General features: G+C 61.2%; 1 protein-coding gene across 1 annotated transcript; it reads left to right on the top strand.

Moving 5' to 3' along the window:
• The first annotated feature begins 4820 nt into the window (after positions 1-4820).
• Positions 4821-14785, top strand: CCER2 (coiled-coil glutamate rich protein 2). Its single transcript, XM_075917206.2, has 6 exons — positions 4821-4983; positions 8310-8356; positions 10593-10686; positions 12752-12820; positions 13352-14073; positions 14565-14785. The coding sequence occupies exons 1-6, from the start codon at positions 4941-4943 to the stop codon at positions 14646-14648; spliced, it is 1059 nt and encodes a 352-aa protein (XP_075773321.2). The 5' UTR covers positions 4821-4940; the 3' UTR covers positions 14649-14785.
• Positions 14786-15061: the final 276 nt, after the last annotated feature.

Genomic DNA, 15061 nt, shown 5'->3' on the forward strand with positions numbered 1-15061 from the left:
GCTGGGGAAACTGAGGCATGAGAGCACACGAGGGGATCTGCCTATGGTCACACAATGAGGCAGTGATTTTGTCGGAAGAGAACCCAGGATTCCTGGCTCCCCTGCTCTACCCATTAGACCCCACTCCCTCGAGTGAAAAATACAGCCTTACTTTTCACGTCAGCACCAGGTAACCCTGGCCTATCCCGACAGCTGTTTGTTAGACAATTCCAGGGCGGGGGGGATTTGATGTGGTCAGGACGCACTGGCTGCTGCCTGGCTTGGCCCAGCTGCGGGTGAGCCGACCCCCTCGCGGTCAGGGGGATCTCCAGCAGGCTTCCCAGCTGTAAGCCGGGGCTTGTGCAACCACTCGGGAGCGATTTAGCCCAGCTGATCAGCAGAGCAGCCATAGCCAGAGGCTTTTGTTTCTGCTGGTGGTGCACATTCACACATGCCTTGATGCATCTAACAAAATTATTCTGCACATGGATGGGAAAGATTAGGGGGAACATTGACCTCCAGTGCTCAGACTAGTTATGTGGGAGGCAGCGTGACCAAGCCTGTGTTTGATAGCTGCCCTGTTTGGGCATGTGCCTGTCTGGCCCGTCTGTCTACTGCAAAGTGCTGTGAGACGGGGGCCATGGAGAAGCCAGGGATCTCCGCCGGATCTCCTGTCTCTGGGGAGTCTTCTCCCAAAACAGGTGTTTCAAGCTTCACGCATGCTCGCTGCCTCAGTTTCCCCATCTTCCTACATGCTCCGTTCTGCTTAGTGTGGCCACGCTCCTCTTGGCGTGGATTTTATCTGTCCCCCAAGCGACATATCCCCACATCGCCGAGCAGGCAGCTCAGACACGGGGATGAAGCAACTTGCCCACCAGCCCGAGGGGGGTCGTGGCTGACGCAGTAGTGAACTGCGATCGTGTGAGGCTCCTTTTGCTGCCTTCCCCCTCCAGCATCCTTCCTCTCTTTGGGACACAGCTGCTGAAGATTCCCAGCGCCCAGTGAGGCGACAAACGCGGTGGGTGCTCGGCTGGCCCTTCAGGGGATCGGCATGCGGCACTCAGCCCTGGATCTGGCTCCGGTTTGAGCCCAAACCCTGCTATCCACACACAGATCAGACTGATTCCGGCACAACTCCTAGGATCCTTCTGGGGGCTGGATCAGCGCCTGACTCCCACTGGCATAAGAACGGCCATGCTGGCTCAGACAAGGTCCATCCTGCCCAGTGTCTTGTCTGCTGACAGTGGCCACTGCCAGGTGAATTGAACAGGCAATGATCAAGCGATCTCTCTCCTGCCATCCATCTCCAGCCTCTGACAAACAGAGGCCAGGGGCACCATTCCTATCCCCTGGCTAATAGCCATTAATGGACTTAACCTCCATGAATTTATCTAGTTCTCTTTTAAACTCTGTTATAGTCCTAGCCTTCACAGCCTCCTCCGGCAAGGAGTTCCACAGGTTGACTGCACCGTGTGAAGAACTTCCTTTTATTTATTTTAAACCTGCTGCCCAATAATTTCATTTGGTGGCCCCTAGTTCTTATAGGAACAAGTAAATAACTTTTCCTTATTCACTTTCTCCACACCACTCGTGATTTTATAGACCTCTATCATATCCCCCCTCAGTCTCCTCTTTTCTAAGCTGAAAAGTTCCAGTCTCTTTAACCTCTCCTCATATGGGACCCGTTCCAAACCCCTCGTCGTTTTGGTTGCCCTTCTCTGAACCTTTTCTAATGCCAGTAGATCTTTTTTGAGATGAGGAGACCATCTGTACACAGTATTCAAGATGTGGGCGTCCCATGGATTCATATAAGGGCAGTAAGATATTCTCCATCCCTTTTTTAATGATTCCTAACATCCTATTTGCTTTTTTTACTGCCACTGCACAGACATCTTCAGAGAACTATCCACAATGACTCCAAGCTCTTTCCTGATTAGCTGTAGCTAAATCAGCCCCCATCATGTTGTCTGTCTAGTTGGGGTTATTTTTCCCAATGCGCATTATTTGACATTTATCCCCATTAAACTTCATTTGCCATTTTGTTACCCAGTCACTCAGTTTGGTGAGATCTTTTTGAATCTCTTCACAGTCTGCTCTGGCATGGGGGTCCCAGCCCTGTTGGAAGCAGCTCACATTGCAGGCCTGCCACCAGGGGGTCACACACACCCCTTACCCACTGTGCCGCCCCCCATCCCCAACCTCCCTACATTCTGGGCCCCCCTTATCCATCCTTTGTCCCAAGGGTGCCGGGTTCATCCAGCACCAAGGGGGGGAGGGGTCGTCATCATCATCCAGGGGCAGGCTCAAGCCCTCAGTCTCTGGGTCCAGAGGCAGGTACCTTATGCAGTGCACCCAACCTCCCTCCTGGCAAGGCCTGGACATCACCAGTGTAACCCCAGGGGGGATGGTCACGGGCTGGCCTGGAAGCACCGAATCCTTGTTGGGGCCACAGACACCATGTGCAGAGTAGGCTGGTGGGACTCAGGGCCTCATGCAGGAGGGGGTTGCTCTACACCAGGCTCCATGGAAAGCTCTAGCTACGTGTTGGGGCCCTTGTACATACAATGCCTTGTCTAGCCCAGCGGGTGTCACACTAGAGGGGGACGACCCAGGACCTGGCTGTGGAATGTCAAGCACTGGGTCTGACTGTACATACAACGCCTTGTCTAGCCCAGCGGGTGTCACACTAGAGGGGGACGACCCAGGACCTGGCTGTGGAATGTCAAGCACTGGGTCTGACTGTACAGACAGTGCCTTGTCTAGCCCAGCGGGTGTCACACTAGAGGGGACAACCCAGGACCTGGCTGTGGAATGTCAAGCACTGGGTCTGACTGTACATACAACGCCTTGTCTAGCCCAGTGGGTGTCACACTAGAGGGGGACGACCCAGGACCTAGCTGTGGAATGTCAGGCACTGGGTCTGGTTGTACAGACAGTGCCTTGTCTACACAGCGCCATACACAGGGAAGCGCCAATTCCCAGGCCAGCAGCAAAGGAAGTGGGTGCCCTGTGAGGCAGCTGGCAAGAGCTGACAGAGACCGAGTTAAAGAGCCGGCAGAGGTTGGGTTGCAATAGGCCAGTACTTATAAGAAATGTCAGTTCCTTTCTGTGCCAGGAAAGATAATGGAGCAAGTAATTAAAGAAATCATCTGCAAACACTTCGAAGATAATAAGGTGATAGGGAACAGCCACCATGGATTTGTAAAGAACAAATCCCGTCAAACCGATCTGATAGCTTTCTTTGATAGGATAACGAGTTTTGTGGATAAGGGAGAAGTGGTGGACGTGGTATACCTAGAATTTAGTAAGGCATTTGATATGGTCTCACATGATATTCTTATCAATAAATTAGGCAAATACAACTTAGATGGGGCTACTATAAGGTGGGTGCATAACTGGCTGGATAACCATTCCCAGCGAGTAGTTATTAACAGTTCACAATCCTGCTGGAAAGGAGTAACAAGTGGGGTTCCGCAGGGGTCTGTTTTGGGACTGGTTCTGTTCAATATCTTCATCAACGATTTAGATATCAGCATAGAGAGTACACTTCTTAAGTTTGCAGATGATACCAAGCTGGGAGGGGTTGCATCTGCTCTGGAGGATAGGGTCATAATTCAAAAGGATCTGGACAAATTGGAGAAATGGTCTGAGGTAAACAAGATGAAGTTTAATAAAGACAAATGCAAAGTGCTCCACTTAGGAAGGAACAATCAGTTTCACACATTCAGAATGGGAAGTGACTGTCTAGGAAGGAGTACGGCAGAAAGGAATCTAGGGGTTATAGTGACCACAAGCTAAATATCAACAGTGTGACGCTGTTGCAAAAAAAACAAACATGATTCTGGGCTGCATTAACAGGCGTGTTGTGAGCAAGACACGAGAAGTCATTCTGCCGCTCTACTCTGTGCTGGTTAGGCCTCAGTTGGAGTATTGTGTCCAGTTCTGGGCACCGCATTTCAAGAAAGATGTGGAGAAATTGGAGAGGGTCCAGAGAAGAGCAACAAGAATGATGAAAGGTCTAGAGATCATGACCTGTGAAGGAAGGCTGAAAGAGTTGGGTTTGTTTAGTTTGGAAAAAAGAAGACTGAGCAGGGACATGAGAGCCGTTTTCAGGTTTCAGGGTGTCACAAGGAGAAGGGGGAAAACTTGTTCACCTTGGCCTCTGAGGATAGAACAAGCAGCAATGGGCTTAAACGGCAGCAAGGGAGGCTTAGGTTGGACATCAGGAAAAAGTTCCTGTCAGGGTGGTTAAACACTGGAATAAATTGCCCAGGGAGGTTGTGGAATCCCCATCTCTGGAGATACTGAAGAGTAGGTTAGATCAATGTCTATCAGGGATGGTCTAGATGGGTCCTGCGTGAGGGCAGGGGGCTGGACTCGATGACTCTTAAGGTCCCTTCCAGTCCTAGTGTTCTAGGATTCTTTCGCCCCTGTTCAATCCCTTTGCTCTGCAGTTAGGGGCAAACAGGCCAGGCCATGTGCTCCCTGGGCTGGGCTGGGCCCTGTTCTGTGGGCAGATGGGGAGCTGGGGGGCACAGGGTGGGGGTACGAGTGTCTGGGGAAGTTGGGAGTCACTGGGGCGGACCTCGATTCGGATTTGGGTGTAATCCCGACATGTTCCCGGAGTCACTCCTGACTGACGGCCTGGAGCTGCGGGGTGACCAGCCTGGAGCCTGGGGTGGCGGGGCAGGGCTTCCTGGCCTGGGCCCAGTGCCAAGGGGGGATTCTGTGGCTGTGGAGGGGGGTGGGGGCGGGGGCGGGGAATCTGGGGTGGGAGGGGTCTGCGGCGGGGGGAGACTCTGGGGGGTGGGGCTGGGGTCCCCTCCCCCTCGGAGCTGACGTCACTTCCTTCCTGCCTCCCGTTTAAAATCCCGCCGGGCGGCCCCGCGGCAGAGACAAGGGCGCTCGGGCCCCGCGACGGCTGCACCCGGGGGACTCCGGCGCGGCTCCTGCCCCGCACCATGCTGGCCCTCGGCCTCTGGCTGCTCCTGGGCTGCTGGCCCGGTAAGCGCCCCGGCACCGGCCCGGCCCGCGGGGCGCTGCTTTCAGGACCCGGGACAGCGGGCGGGGGCTGCTCTCCGGCGAGCGGCGGGATCGGGCCCCGCAGCCCGGCCAGGGGTGGGTGCCCGGGAGCAGGGCGGGATGGTGCCCGCAAAGCCACTCGCGGGGCTGGGGCGGTTCCATCCCGGGCCCGGGCGGCAGGTGAGTTCCGTGGCTCTACCCCCCCCCCCCCCCGCAGTGTCCCAGCGCCCGGGTCTGGGCAGCGTGGGGGCGTGTGACACGCGAGGAATCCCCCCCCCCCCGCAGTGTCCCAGCGCCCGGGTCTGGGCAGCGCGGGGGCGTGTGACACGCGAGGAATCCCCCCCCCCCCGCAGTGTCCCAGCGCCCGGGTCTGGGCAGCGTGGGGGCGTGTGACATGCGAGGAATCCCCCCCCCCCCGCAGTGTCCCAGCGCCCGGGTCTGGGCAGCGTGGGGGCGTGTGACATGCGAGGAATCCCCCCCCCGCAGTGTCCCAGCGCCCGGGTCTGGGCAGCGCGGGGGCGTGTGACACGCGAGGAATCCCCCCCCCCGCAGTGTCCCAGCGCCCGGGTCTGGGCAGCGTGGGGGCGTGTGACACGCGAGGAATCCCCCCCCCCGCAGTGTCCCAGCGCCCGGGTCTGGGCAGCGCGGGGGCGTGTGACACGCGAGGAATCCCCCCCCCCGCAGTGTCCCAGCGCCCGGGTCTGGGCAGCGTGGGGGCGTGTGACACGCGAGGAATCCCCCCCCCCGCAGTGTCCCAGCGCCCGGGTCTGGGCAGCGTGGGGGCGTGTGACACGCGAGGAATCCCCCCCCCCGCAGTGTCCCAGCGCCCGGGTCTGGGCAGCGCGAGGGCGTGTGACACGCGAGGAATCCCCCCCCCGCAGTGTCCCAGCGCCCGGGTCTGGGCAGCGCGGGGGCGTGTGACACGCGAGGAATCCCCCCCCCCGCAGTGTCCCAGCGCCCGGGTCTGGGCAGCGCGGGGGCGTGTGACACGCGAGGAATCCACCCCCGCAGTGTCCCAGCGCCCGGGTCTGGGCAGCGCGGGGGCGTGTGACACGCGAGGAATCCCCCCCCCCCCCGCAGTGTCCCAGCGCCCGGGTCTGGGCAGCGCGGGGGCGTGTGACACGCGAGGAATCCCCCCCCGCAGTGTCCCAGCGCCCGGGTCTGGGCAGCGTGGGGGCGTGTGACACGCGAGGAATCCCCCCCCCCCCGCAGTGTCCCAGCGCCCGGGTCTGGGCAGCGCGGGGGCGTGTGACACGCGAGGAATCCACCCCCGCAGTGTCCCAGCGCCCGGGTCTGGGCAGCGCGGGGGCGTGTGACACGCGAGGAAGCCCCCCCCCCCCGCAGTGTCCCAGCGCCCGGGTCTGGGCAGCGCGGGGGCGTGTGACACGCGAGGAATCCCCCCCCCCCGCAGTGTCCCAGCGCCCGGGTCTGGGCAGCGTGGGGGCGTGTGACACGCGAGGAATCCACCCCCCCCCCCCGGTTCATCGGACAGAGGCGCTGGGGGAGGGGACAGATTGACCCGAGTCCCCCTCGGTCCATTCCAGCGGCCGCCCCGCCGGCCGGTGCCACGGGAAAGGCAGAGGCCTCACCTGCCCCCTCCCCCCCCCCGCCTGCCCCGTTGACCCCAGACCGGGCCCGGACTTCCAGGTGCAAAGCCCGGAGCTGGGAGCCAGGTTGGTCCAGGTCTCTGGGGGGGGGGGGGCTCTGCCTCCGGCCCTTACAAACCAGCCTTGTATGAGGCTCCTGCGTCCCCCTGCAGCCTTGCCTGGCCGGAGCAATGGGCCCTTCTGCAGCCGTGGGGGGCGCTATCGGGGGAGGGGGCGAGTGGCAGTGCCCGGGGGGGGGGGGGGGAGAGCTGGTAGCTAGGAGTCGCCTGGCCAGACTCATTAGTCTTTGCTTCCCTGTGGAAACAGCTGCTGCGCCCGCCCAGAGGTGGCTGCATCTCCCTAGTGGCTGCAATGAGCCAGTATCGCCCGCTGCCCTGCTGCTCCCCGGGGGCCCCATGTCAGGGGTGAGGGAGCAGCCCCTGGAGGCACGGGTGCCCCACCCCACCCCCAAGGGCTGCAGGCGGCCTCAGCTGGAGCCCTAGGAACATTTGCTCCCACTAGGAAGAGATTCCCCCCCCCCCTTCAAGGAGGGACCAATTCCCGCCCCCTCCCCCCCAGTGCTGGGCTCAGGTCACAGGCTGCCAGGAAGGGGACCCGCATGACTAGCAGGAGCTACCCTCTGCCTTTGTCTGGCTGTGTAGGAGGACCCCAATGCAGGGTCACTCGCTTGCCAGCCTGGGGGACTGGACTCTGCTCCAGGTGCTTGGAGCCAGTCACATGACTGCTCCGTGCCTCAGTTTCCCTTTTTTGTGTCTGTTTAGATTGCAAGCTCTTCGGGGCAGGGACTGTCTCTCACTCTGGCCTTGGGGACAGGGGGAGGGGGGGGGCCTGTGCAGCCTGTAGGGATGATCCAGGTTTGGGGCTAGGTGTTGCTGTGATGCACCGAATCCTAAGGCCATGATTGGCATGGGGGATATGCAGCCAGGCAAGGGGGGAGCAGCTGGGGCTGGTGCAGGGAGGAGGATGCACAGCCAGGAGAGTCTTTGTCCCAGCTGTAATGTGAACAGGTGCTGCCCTTTGTAAACCAAACCGGGGCTGGCTCAGTTTCCCCTCCCACCTATTGGCAATGGAGCACATGAGCTCTTTCTTTGCTCTGGGTCTGAGCAGCATTAAGCACCACGGGGCTGCCAGGCACTTCCCTAATACATGTGATCGGTGATATGATAGAAGCTTTGTGTATACATGGCACTTTTCATGCCCAGTTCTCAAGCCCTTCTAGGGCGGAGCAACTTGCATTGCTTTGTTCAACAGGTGGGGAAACTGAGGCACAGAGCAAGGCGGCCACTTGGCCAAAGGTCATCCAGCAAGTCAGTGGCCGAGCTGGAAATGGAACCCAGGTGTCCTGATTCCCTGTGTTCCACCCCCTGGTCTAGTCGGCTGGGCACACTCCTCCTCCCCCCGAGAACGCCTGTGTGATCTTGAACAAATTATTGTCTTTGCACCTGAGTTTCTCCATGTGGAAACGGCAGCACAGTGCTTGCTTTGAGTTGTCTGTTTAGACCATGAGCTCTTGGGGTGCAGGGGCTGCCTCTTACTCTGGGGTTGTGCAGCCCGGATCCAAGCTAGGGCCTCTAAGAGCTACGGCTACACCCTCCTGGTGGAAATGCCATAGAAGTGGTGGAGAGGCAATGTTCTAGCACCTGCATTGCTGACCAGTGAGAGCATGGAACAATAAATCGCCTCTTCTCTTTTATTCTGTAGCCCATTCTCTGCCGCTGTCCACCCAGCGCTCGGAGGAAGAGGAAAAGGTAAAAACAAAACAAGTCAGGAGGGAATTAAATAGACCAGACCAAATATGTCCCCTGAAAGGAGCAAGAAGCCGAAAGGGGCTAACTAGGGGGAAAACCAGCCCAGCGTGGTCCAGTGGGGAGAGCCGGGGGCCCCCTGGGTATTTGTCTGTCTTGTCTATTTATGGTGTCGCCAGCATCAAACGTTAAAAAGTTGGGAGATTTGTCTTCATCCTCATGAGCTTTTTTAAACATTTTCAGCTCCTCTGATTTGCCTGTTGCTCTGGAACTTGGTGCGAGTCACGTTTTCCAGGCTTTCCCCTACAGCTGTGCAGGGCTTGTGTGGTCTGAAAATTGGCCTAGGAAGAAAAGGGCCTGCTTAGTTCCTGACCCAGGAAGGCCCAGAGGGGACCCGATAAGTCTCCCAGTAAGTTATGGGAAGGGCTGTTACAAAAAAGGTGAGGATAATGAAGAACAGTTCCCCCCAGAGGCTTGCTTGTTCCTTCCCCTGCAGCACTCGGGGTCTACACAACAGGGCTAAAGCTGAACTAAGCTACTCAACCTCCGCTACGTCAGTTGTGTAGCTGAAGTCGAAATACAGGGCCTCCCCGCTGTCGCCCCCGGTGTACCTCTGTTCCACACGGAATGCTTGTGGGAGCCGATGCGTTAGGAGTCCTTCCAGCCCCCGCTCTTAGGTCACGCCAAAAAAACCCACCAAAATAATCTGTGCAAAGGGACGTCAGCCACAGGGAAAAACATCCCCCACTTTAAGTTGTTTGGCTGTAAGTCCAGGGCTGTGTCTACACTGGGCCACTTATTCCGGAAAATCAGCCGCTTTTCCGGAATAAGCTGCGAGCTGTCTACACTGGCCCTTGAATTTCTGGAAAAGCAACGATGCTCTACTGTACAAAATCAGTCGCTATTCCGGAAAAACTATTCTGCTCCCGCTCGGGCATAAGTCCTTATTCCGGAACACTGTTCCGGAAAAGGGCCAGTGTAGACACCCAGTAGTCTTTTCCGGAAAAGCGTGTCTACATTGGCCACAGACACTTTTCTGGAAAAAGGGCTTTTCCGGAAAAGCAGCCTGCCAATGTAGACGCTCCTTTTCCGGAAAAACTGAAAAGGGAATAGTATTCCGTTTTAAGCAGTTCCGGAAATTCATGCCAGTGTAGACACAGCCCAGGTGTTTTGGAGTTTATCTTGGACTTAGAGGCTGGCCTGTAGCTTAATTTCGCTTTTGGTGCTGTCTACACAGCAGGAGTTGAAGGAAGAGCACTCTTCCTCGTGAAGTGAGGTTACAGGAGTTGGGTAAGAACTCCTCCAGGTCGATGTCACTTTGAAGCAATGGCTTGCATTGTAGACGTGCACTATGTTCTGGAATAGCACTGCTGTGTAGATGTACCCTCCGGTGCGAGTGTCAGTAAGAAACAGCGTGGGCGGGGGTAGGGCACAGTGGAGGAAGCAGATTCGGGGCCTCTTCTTGAGGAAGCCATGGCCCAGCTATGTGCCTCAGTTTCCCCCATACAAGGTCCTGCCCTCCTTTGGAAAGGGTTTCCCTGACAAGTGTGAGGGATTAATATGAATGACAGCCATAGTGTCGGCTGCTTCTTTTGTGAGGTAGCGTAAGGATGCCACATGGCCCTGCCCACGTTAAAAGGACTTGGGCCGCTTAGCGGTTGCCTGTTGGAAATGGGGTTTCCGGTCAATCGCAATTCTCCATGGGAAAAGCCCAGTGTTGGCAGAAATCAGATTGCAGAGGCTCGGCTCAGCATCAACCCACAATGCCTCATGGGAACTGTATGCTTTCATCCCCCTCCAGCATCCTGGCCTCCTCATGCTGCACCAGCAGCTGCCCCTAAAAAGCTTTGGGGTTTTTGCCTTCTCACGGTTTCCTCCATCTCGACTTCCTGGGGCCTGTGCTTTCCTGGCCTTTCTTTCCCACTGCCACTCTCCGCTTCCCTGCTGAGCAGGGCTGGGTTGGTCTCTTGGCTCAGTGCTACCTCCCGACATCTCCACCCACCTGTGTGGGACCCGGTTCATTGCTGGCTTTAGCGGTCTGAGGCCAGCCACGACGGTCCTACCAGCCCTGCATCCCCAGAGGCACACCATGGGCAGGGAAACTGAGGCAGGCCTCTGGCTCCGGAAAACATGACCCACGTTTGTTACGGCCGGAAACTGACAGGCCCCCGCAGACGGGAGGGGCTGCTTGGTGTCATGTGGAGACCAAGCCCACTCCCATCACCTCTCCCTCGGCCAGGTTATCAGGTGCATCACGGACGTGCTGGCTGACACCCTGGCCAAGCCCAGCCCGGTTCCGGTCGCCAGCGACTGCCTGAAGGTCCTGAAGAAAGGTGAGTGCCTGTGGGGTCAGCCCCCGGCTCAGCCAGGACCCAGCCCGTCTGTGGTGGGACAGCGAGACGGCAGCCCCGCTTGCTCTCATGGGGCTGCCCTGGGGAGAGGGGTGGGGAAATGGGGCTGGGCCATTCTCCCTTAGCAAATAATGTGCAACTGGTGTAAGGGGGTGGACTGGGGGTGTGCCCAGAGCGCACTGCCCTGTGGCTGTTCCCTGCCCCCCAGGACCCATAGGGGGCAGAGCAGAGACGTGCCCGGAGTGCACTGCCCTGTGGCTGAGACGTGCCCGGAGCGCACTGCCCTGTGGCTGTTCCCTGCCCCCCAGGACCCATAGGGGGCAGAGCAGAGACGTGCCCGGAGCGCACTGCCCTGTGGCTGTTCCCTGCCCCCCAGGACCCATAGGGGGCAGAGCAGAGACGTGCCCGGAGCGCACTGCCCTGTGGCTGTTCCCTGCCCCCCAGGACCCATAGGGGGCAGAGCAGAGACGTGCCCAGAGCGCACTGCCCTGTGGCTGTTCCCTGCCCCCCAGGACCCATAGGGGGCAGAGCAGAGACGTGCCCGGAGTGCACTGCCCTGTGGCTGAGACGTGCCCGGAGCGCACTGCCCTGTGGCTGTTCCCTGCCCCCCAGGACCCATAGGGGGCAGAGCAGAGACGTGCCCGGAGCGCACTGCCCTGTGGCTGTTCCCTGCCCCCCAGGACCCATAGGGGGCAGAGCAGAGACGTGCCCGGAGCGCACTGCCCTGTGGCTGTTCCCTGCCCCCCAGGACCCATAGGGGGCAGAGCAGAGACGTGCCCAGAGCGCACTGCCCTGTGGCTGTTCCCTGCCCCCCAGGACCCATAGGGGGCAGAGCAGAGACGTGCCCGGAGCGCACTGCCCTGTGGCTGTTCCCTGCCCCCCAGGACCCATAGGGGGCAGAGCAGAGACGTGCCCGGAGCGCACTGCCCTGTGGCTGTTCCCTGCCCCCCAGGACCCATAGGGGGCAGAGCAGAGACGTGCCCGGAGCGCACTGCCCTGTGGCTGTTCCCTGCCCCCCAGGACCCATAGGGGGCAGAGCAGAGACGTGCCCGGAGCGCACTGCCCTGTGGCTGTTCCCTGCCCCCCAGGACCCATAGGGGGCAGAGCAGAGACGTGCCCGGAGCGCACTGCCCTGTGGCTGTTCCCTGCCCCCCAGGACCCATAGGGGGCAGAGCAGAGACGTGCCCGGAGCGCACTGCCCTGTGGCTGTTCCCTGCCCCCCAGGACCCATAGGGGGCAGAGCAGAGACGTGCCCGGAGCGCACTGCCCTGTGGCTGTTCCCTGCCCCCCAGGACCCATAGGGGGCAGAGCAGAGACGTGCCCGGAGCGCACTGCCCTGTGGCTGTTCCCTGCCCCCCAGGACCCATAGGGGGCAGAGCAGAGACGTGCCCAGAGCGCACTGCCCTGTGGCTGTTCCCTGCCCCCCAGGACCCATAGGGGGCAGAGCAGAGACGTGCCCAGAGCGCACTGCCCTGTGGCTGTTCCCTGCCCCCCAGGACCCATAGGGGGCAGAGCAGAGACGTGCCCGGAGTGCACTGCCCTGTGGCTGAGACGTGCCCGGAGCGCACTGCCCTGTGGCTGTTCCCTGCCCCCCAGGACCCATAGGGGGCAGAGCAGAGACGTGCCCAGAGCGCACTGCCCTGTGGCTGTTCCCTGCCCCCCAGGACCCATAGGGGGCAGAGCAGAGACGTGCCCGGAGCGCACTGCCCTGTGGCTGTTCCCTGCCCCCCAGGACCCATAGGGGGCAGCGAGCGTTGGAGCAGCCCCGAGGCTGCTGTGACACTGAGGACCATGCGGGGCCCAGGTCACAGAGCGAGGGGTGCTCTGCCCAGCCACGGGGTCTCCGGTTGTCCTCAGGGGCCAGCGTGGCATCGACGTGTGTACAGCCCCAGCCCCACCTTAGTTCACCCTGCCCCACTGCAGGAGCCGATCGTACAGAGCTATGAGAGCACCGGGCAGCTGCTTGCACGTGGGCCCCATGGCACGAGTTGAACATGGGCGCCAACGTGGCACACGTCCGAGGGGGTTCACCTGTTGTCTCTTCCAGACGAGAGGGTCCTGGCCATGCTGCATCACCATTACCTGCTGAAGGAGCTGAGGGAGCTGGTACATGAAGGTACCGAGAGCCCATCCCTCCCTCCCCACGTGAACGGGAGACCGGACACCGGGTCCTGTTCCTGGCTCTGTTGCCAGCTTGGCTCTGATCTGTAGGGCAGGCCCCATGTCCCACTGCCTGCCCCCCTAGCACCCAGCCCCCCACCTTGGGCTGGTGCCCCTAGAGGAAAAAGGCCTCATTTCCCCACCCCCAAGTCAGCCAGTCCCTGCCCTGGGGCTGGACTGCAGCTGGCGCCCCCTAGAGGAGAAAGGCCTGTGCCCCCCAAGCCAGCTCTCCCCCACCTTGGGGCCAGAGTGAAGCAAGTCCCCTGGAGGGGGGGTGCCAGGTGGGATCGGGGCATAGGACCCCACATTGCTCTCACTGGCGCCCAAGCTGAGGCTCAGAGCAGAGACGCGAAGGGCAGGTGTGGGGCAGGGGCAGAGCTGGGGCACCCAGACACCAGAGGGCCAGGCCTCACGGTCTACGTCCCCTCATCCCCTTGGGACTGCTGCGTGATGGGCACACCCTCACTGTTCCCCTCCCTGCCCCCAGAGAATGCTGCCCACCCCCCCAGCCGCGGCGCCTGGCCCCAGAGGGAGGAGGGCCCTGCGGGGGACGCGCTGAGGAAGCGGGACGAGACGGTGCAGGAGGAGCGGGAGCAGGAGGGCGAGGCCCGGGAGGAGTACGAGAAGACGGAGCGGGTTGAGGAGAAGGTGAAGGAGGAGAAAGTCTCGCACGGGGCGGGTAGCGCCCAGGAGCTGGCGGAGGGCGAGGAGGAGGAGGAAAGGAAGAGGGGGCACGAGGAGGCGAGACGGGCGGCGCCAAAGGCGAGGGAGACCCGGGGCCCCGGGGCCCGTAAGAAAACGGGGCCACCGGCCAAGCGGCACGTCAGCATGGAGGACAGCTCGGAGGAGGAGCGGACGTACCACCCCGCAGGCCAGTACCACGGTGGGCACGAGGCCTGGGAGGAGGAGGAGGAGGACGAGGACGAGGAGAAGCGCTCGGGCCCAGCCCAGAGGAAGGGCAGCCCGGCCAAGCGCATGGCGGAGAAGGCCAGCGACGAGGAGACAGCCCAGTTCGAGGCGGAGGAGAAGGGCATGAAAATCTCCGACTCGCGGAGCCGCCTCCACGGGGACAGGCCGCTGTGGCAGGGGGGCGAGGAGCCGCCCGGCTGGGAGCTGGAGAAGAGACACCACGAGGCTGAGGGGTCCCTGAAGGGCAAGCATCGTGGCCGCGAGGAGGAGGAGGAGGAGGAGAGGGAGGCTATGGACAAGGTTAGCTCGTGTGGTTTTTGGTTTTTTCCCCATGGGCTCCCCATGGATCACTGAGCAGCCACAAGCCATGGGTGGAAACGGCCGTTGAGGCCGTGGACAAGCCTCCCCCGCCATGGCCCCAGCTCCCACCTTGGCGCGCCCGGGGGTCCTGGCCGCCGCGGCTAAGAGCTTTGCCAGGGGAGACTCAAGGGGCTTCCCCCCAGTCTGGCTAGTAGCCCAGGGACGAAGGCCACCGGCGGCAGGGGAGCCGCTGCTCCACGCTGAGCCGGGGCCAGCTGCTGAGCTCCCCTTGGAGTGCCCTGGGCAAAGGTGCTGGAGTCCCAGCTGCTGGGGGAGTGCAGGGCCAACCAGGCAGAGGAACCAGAGTCCACGTGTCTGGGGGGGCAGTGGGGCCCCAACCCCCCAGTGTGAGTGGGGCGGGGGGGGAGGGTGGGTAACCCCCAGGCTGGGGGGGCTTGGATGTCACGGCCCCGTCTGCTCTCCCCCTCCAGGAGCGGGAGCCGGTGGTGCTGGCCGAGATCGAGCACGCGCTGAAGAAGGTGGTGGAGAAGCTGCGAGAGCTGCGGAGGGGGTGACCCCCCCGGCCCTCTAGGGAGCCAGCGAGGGGGACAAAGGGGTGGCTGCCCCTTTAAGAGCCCCCTCGGGGCACCCCCACTCGTGCTGTCTCTGTATATCTCCTTCCTCGCCCTGCCCCGGCTGCGGACTGTTAACCAAGCCTCGGAGCTCGGCTTGTGCTCTTCTACTGCCCTGCCTCCCCATCCGCCCCCAGCAGCGCAGGGACCCAGCACGACCAGGCAGTAACCTGCCCCCCCAGCCCTAGCACAACCCCCCCCCCAGAGAGCGGGGGCGCCCTGGGTCTCAACCCCCCCCCCCGAGCAGGGGTAGGCAAGAGAGCGGGGGCGCCCTGGGTCTCAACCCCCCCCCCCCCCCGAGCAGGGGTGGGCAAGAGAGCGGGGGCGCCCTGGGTCTCAACCCCCCCCCCCGAGCA

This window comes from Pelodiscus sinensis, chromosome 18, assembly GCF_052426305.1.
Source record: "Pelodiscus sinensis isolate ZL-2025 chromosome 18, ASM5242630v1, whole genome shotgun sequence".
In the NCBI taxonomy this organism is placed as follows: Eukaryota; Metazoa; Chordata; order Testudines; family Trionychidae; genus Pelodiscus; species Pelodiscus sinensis.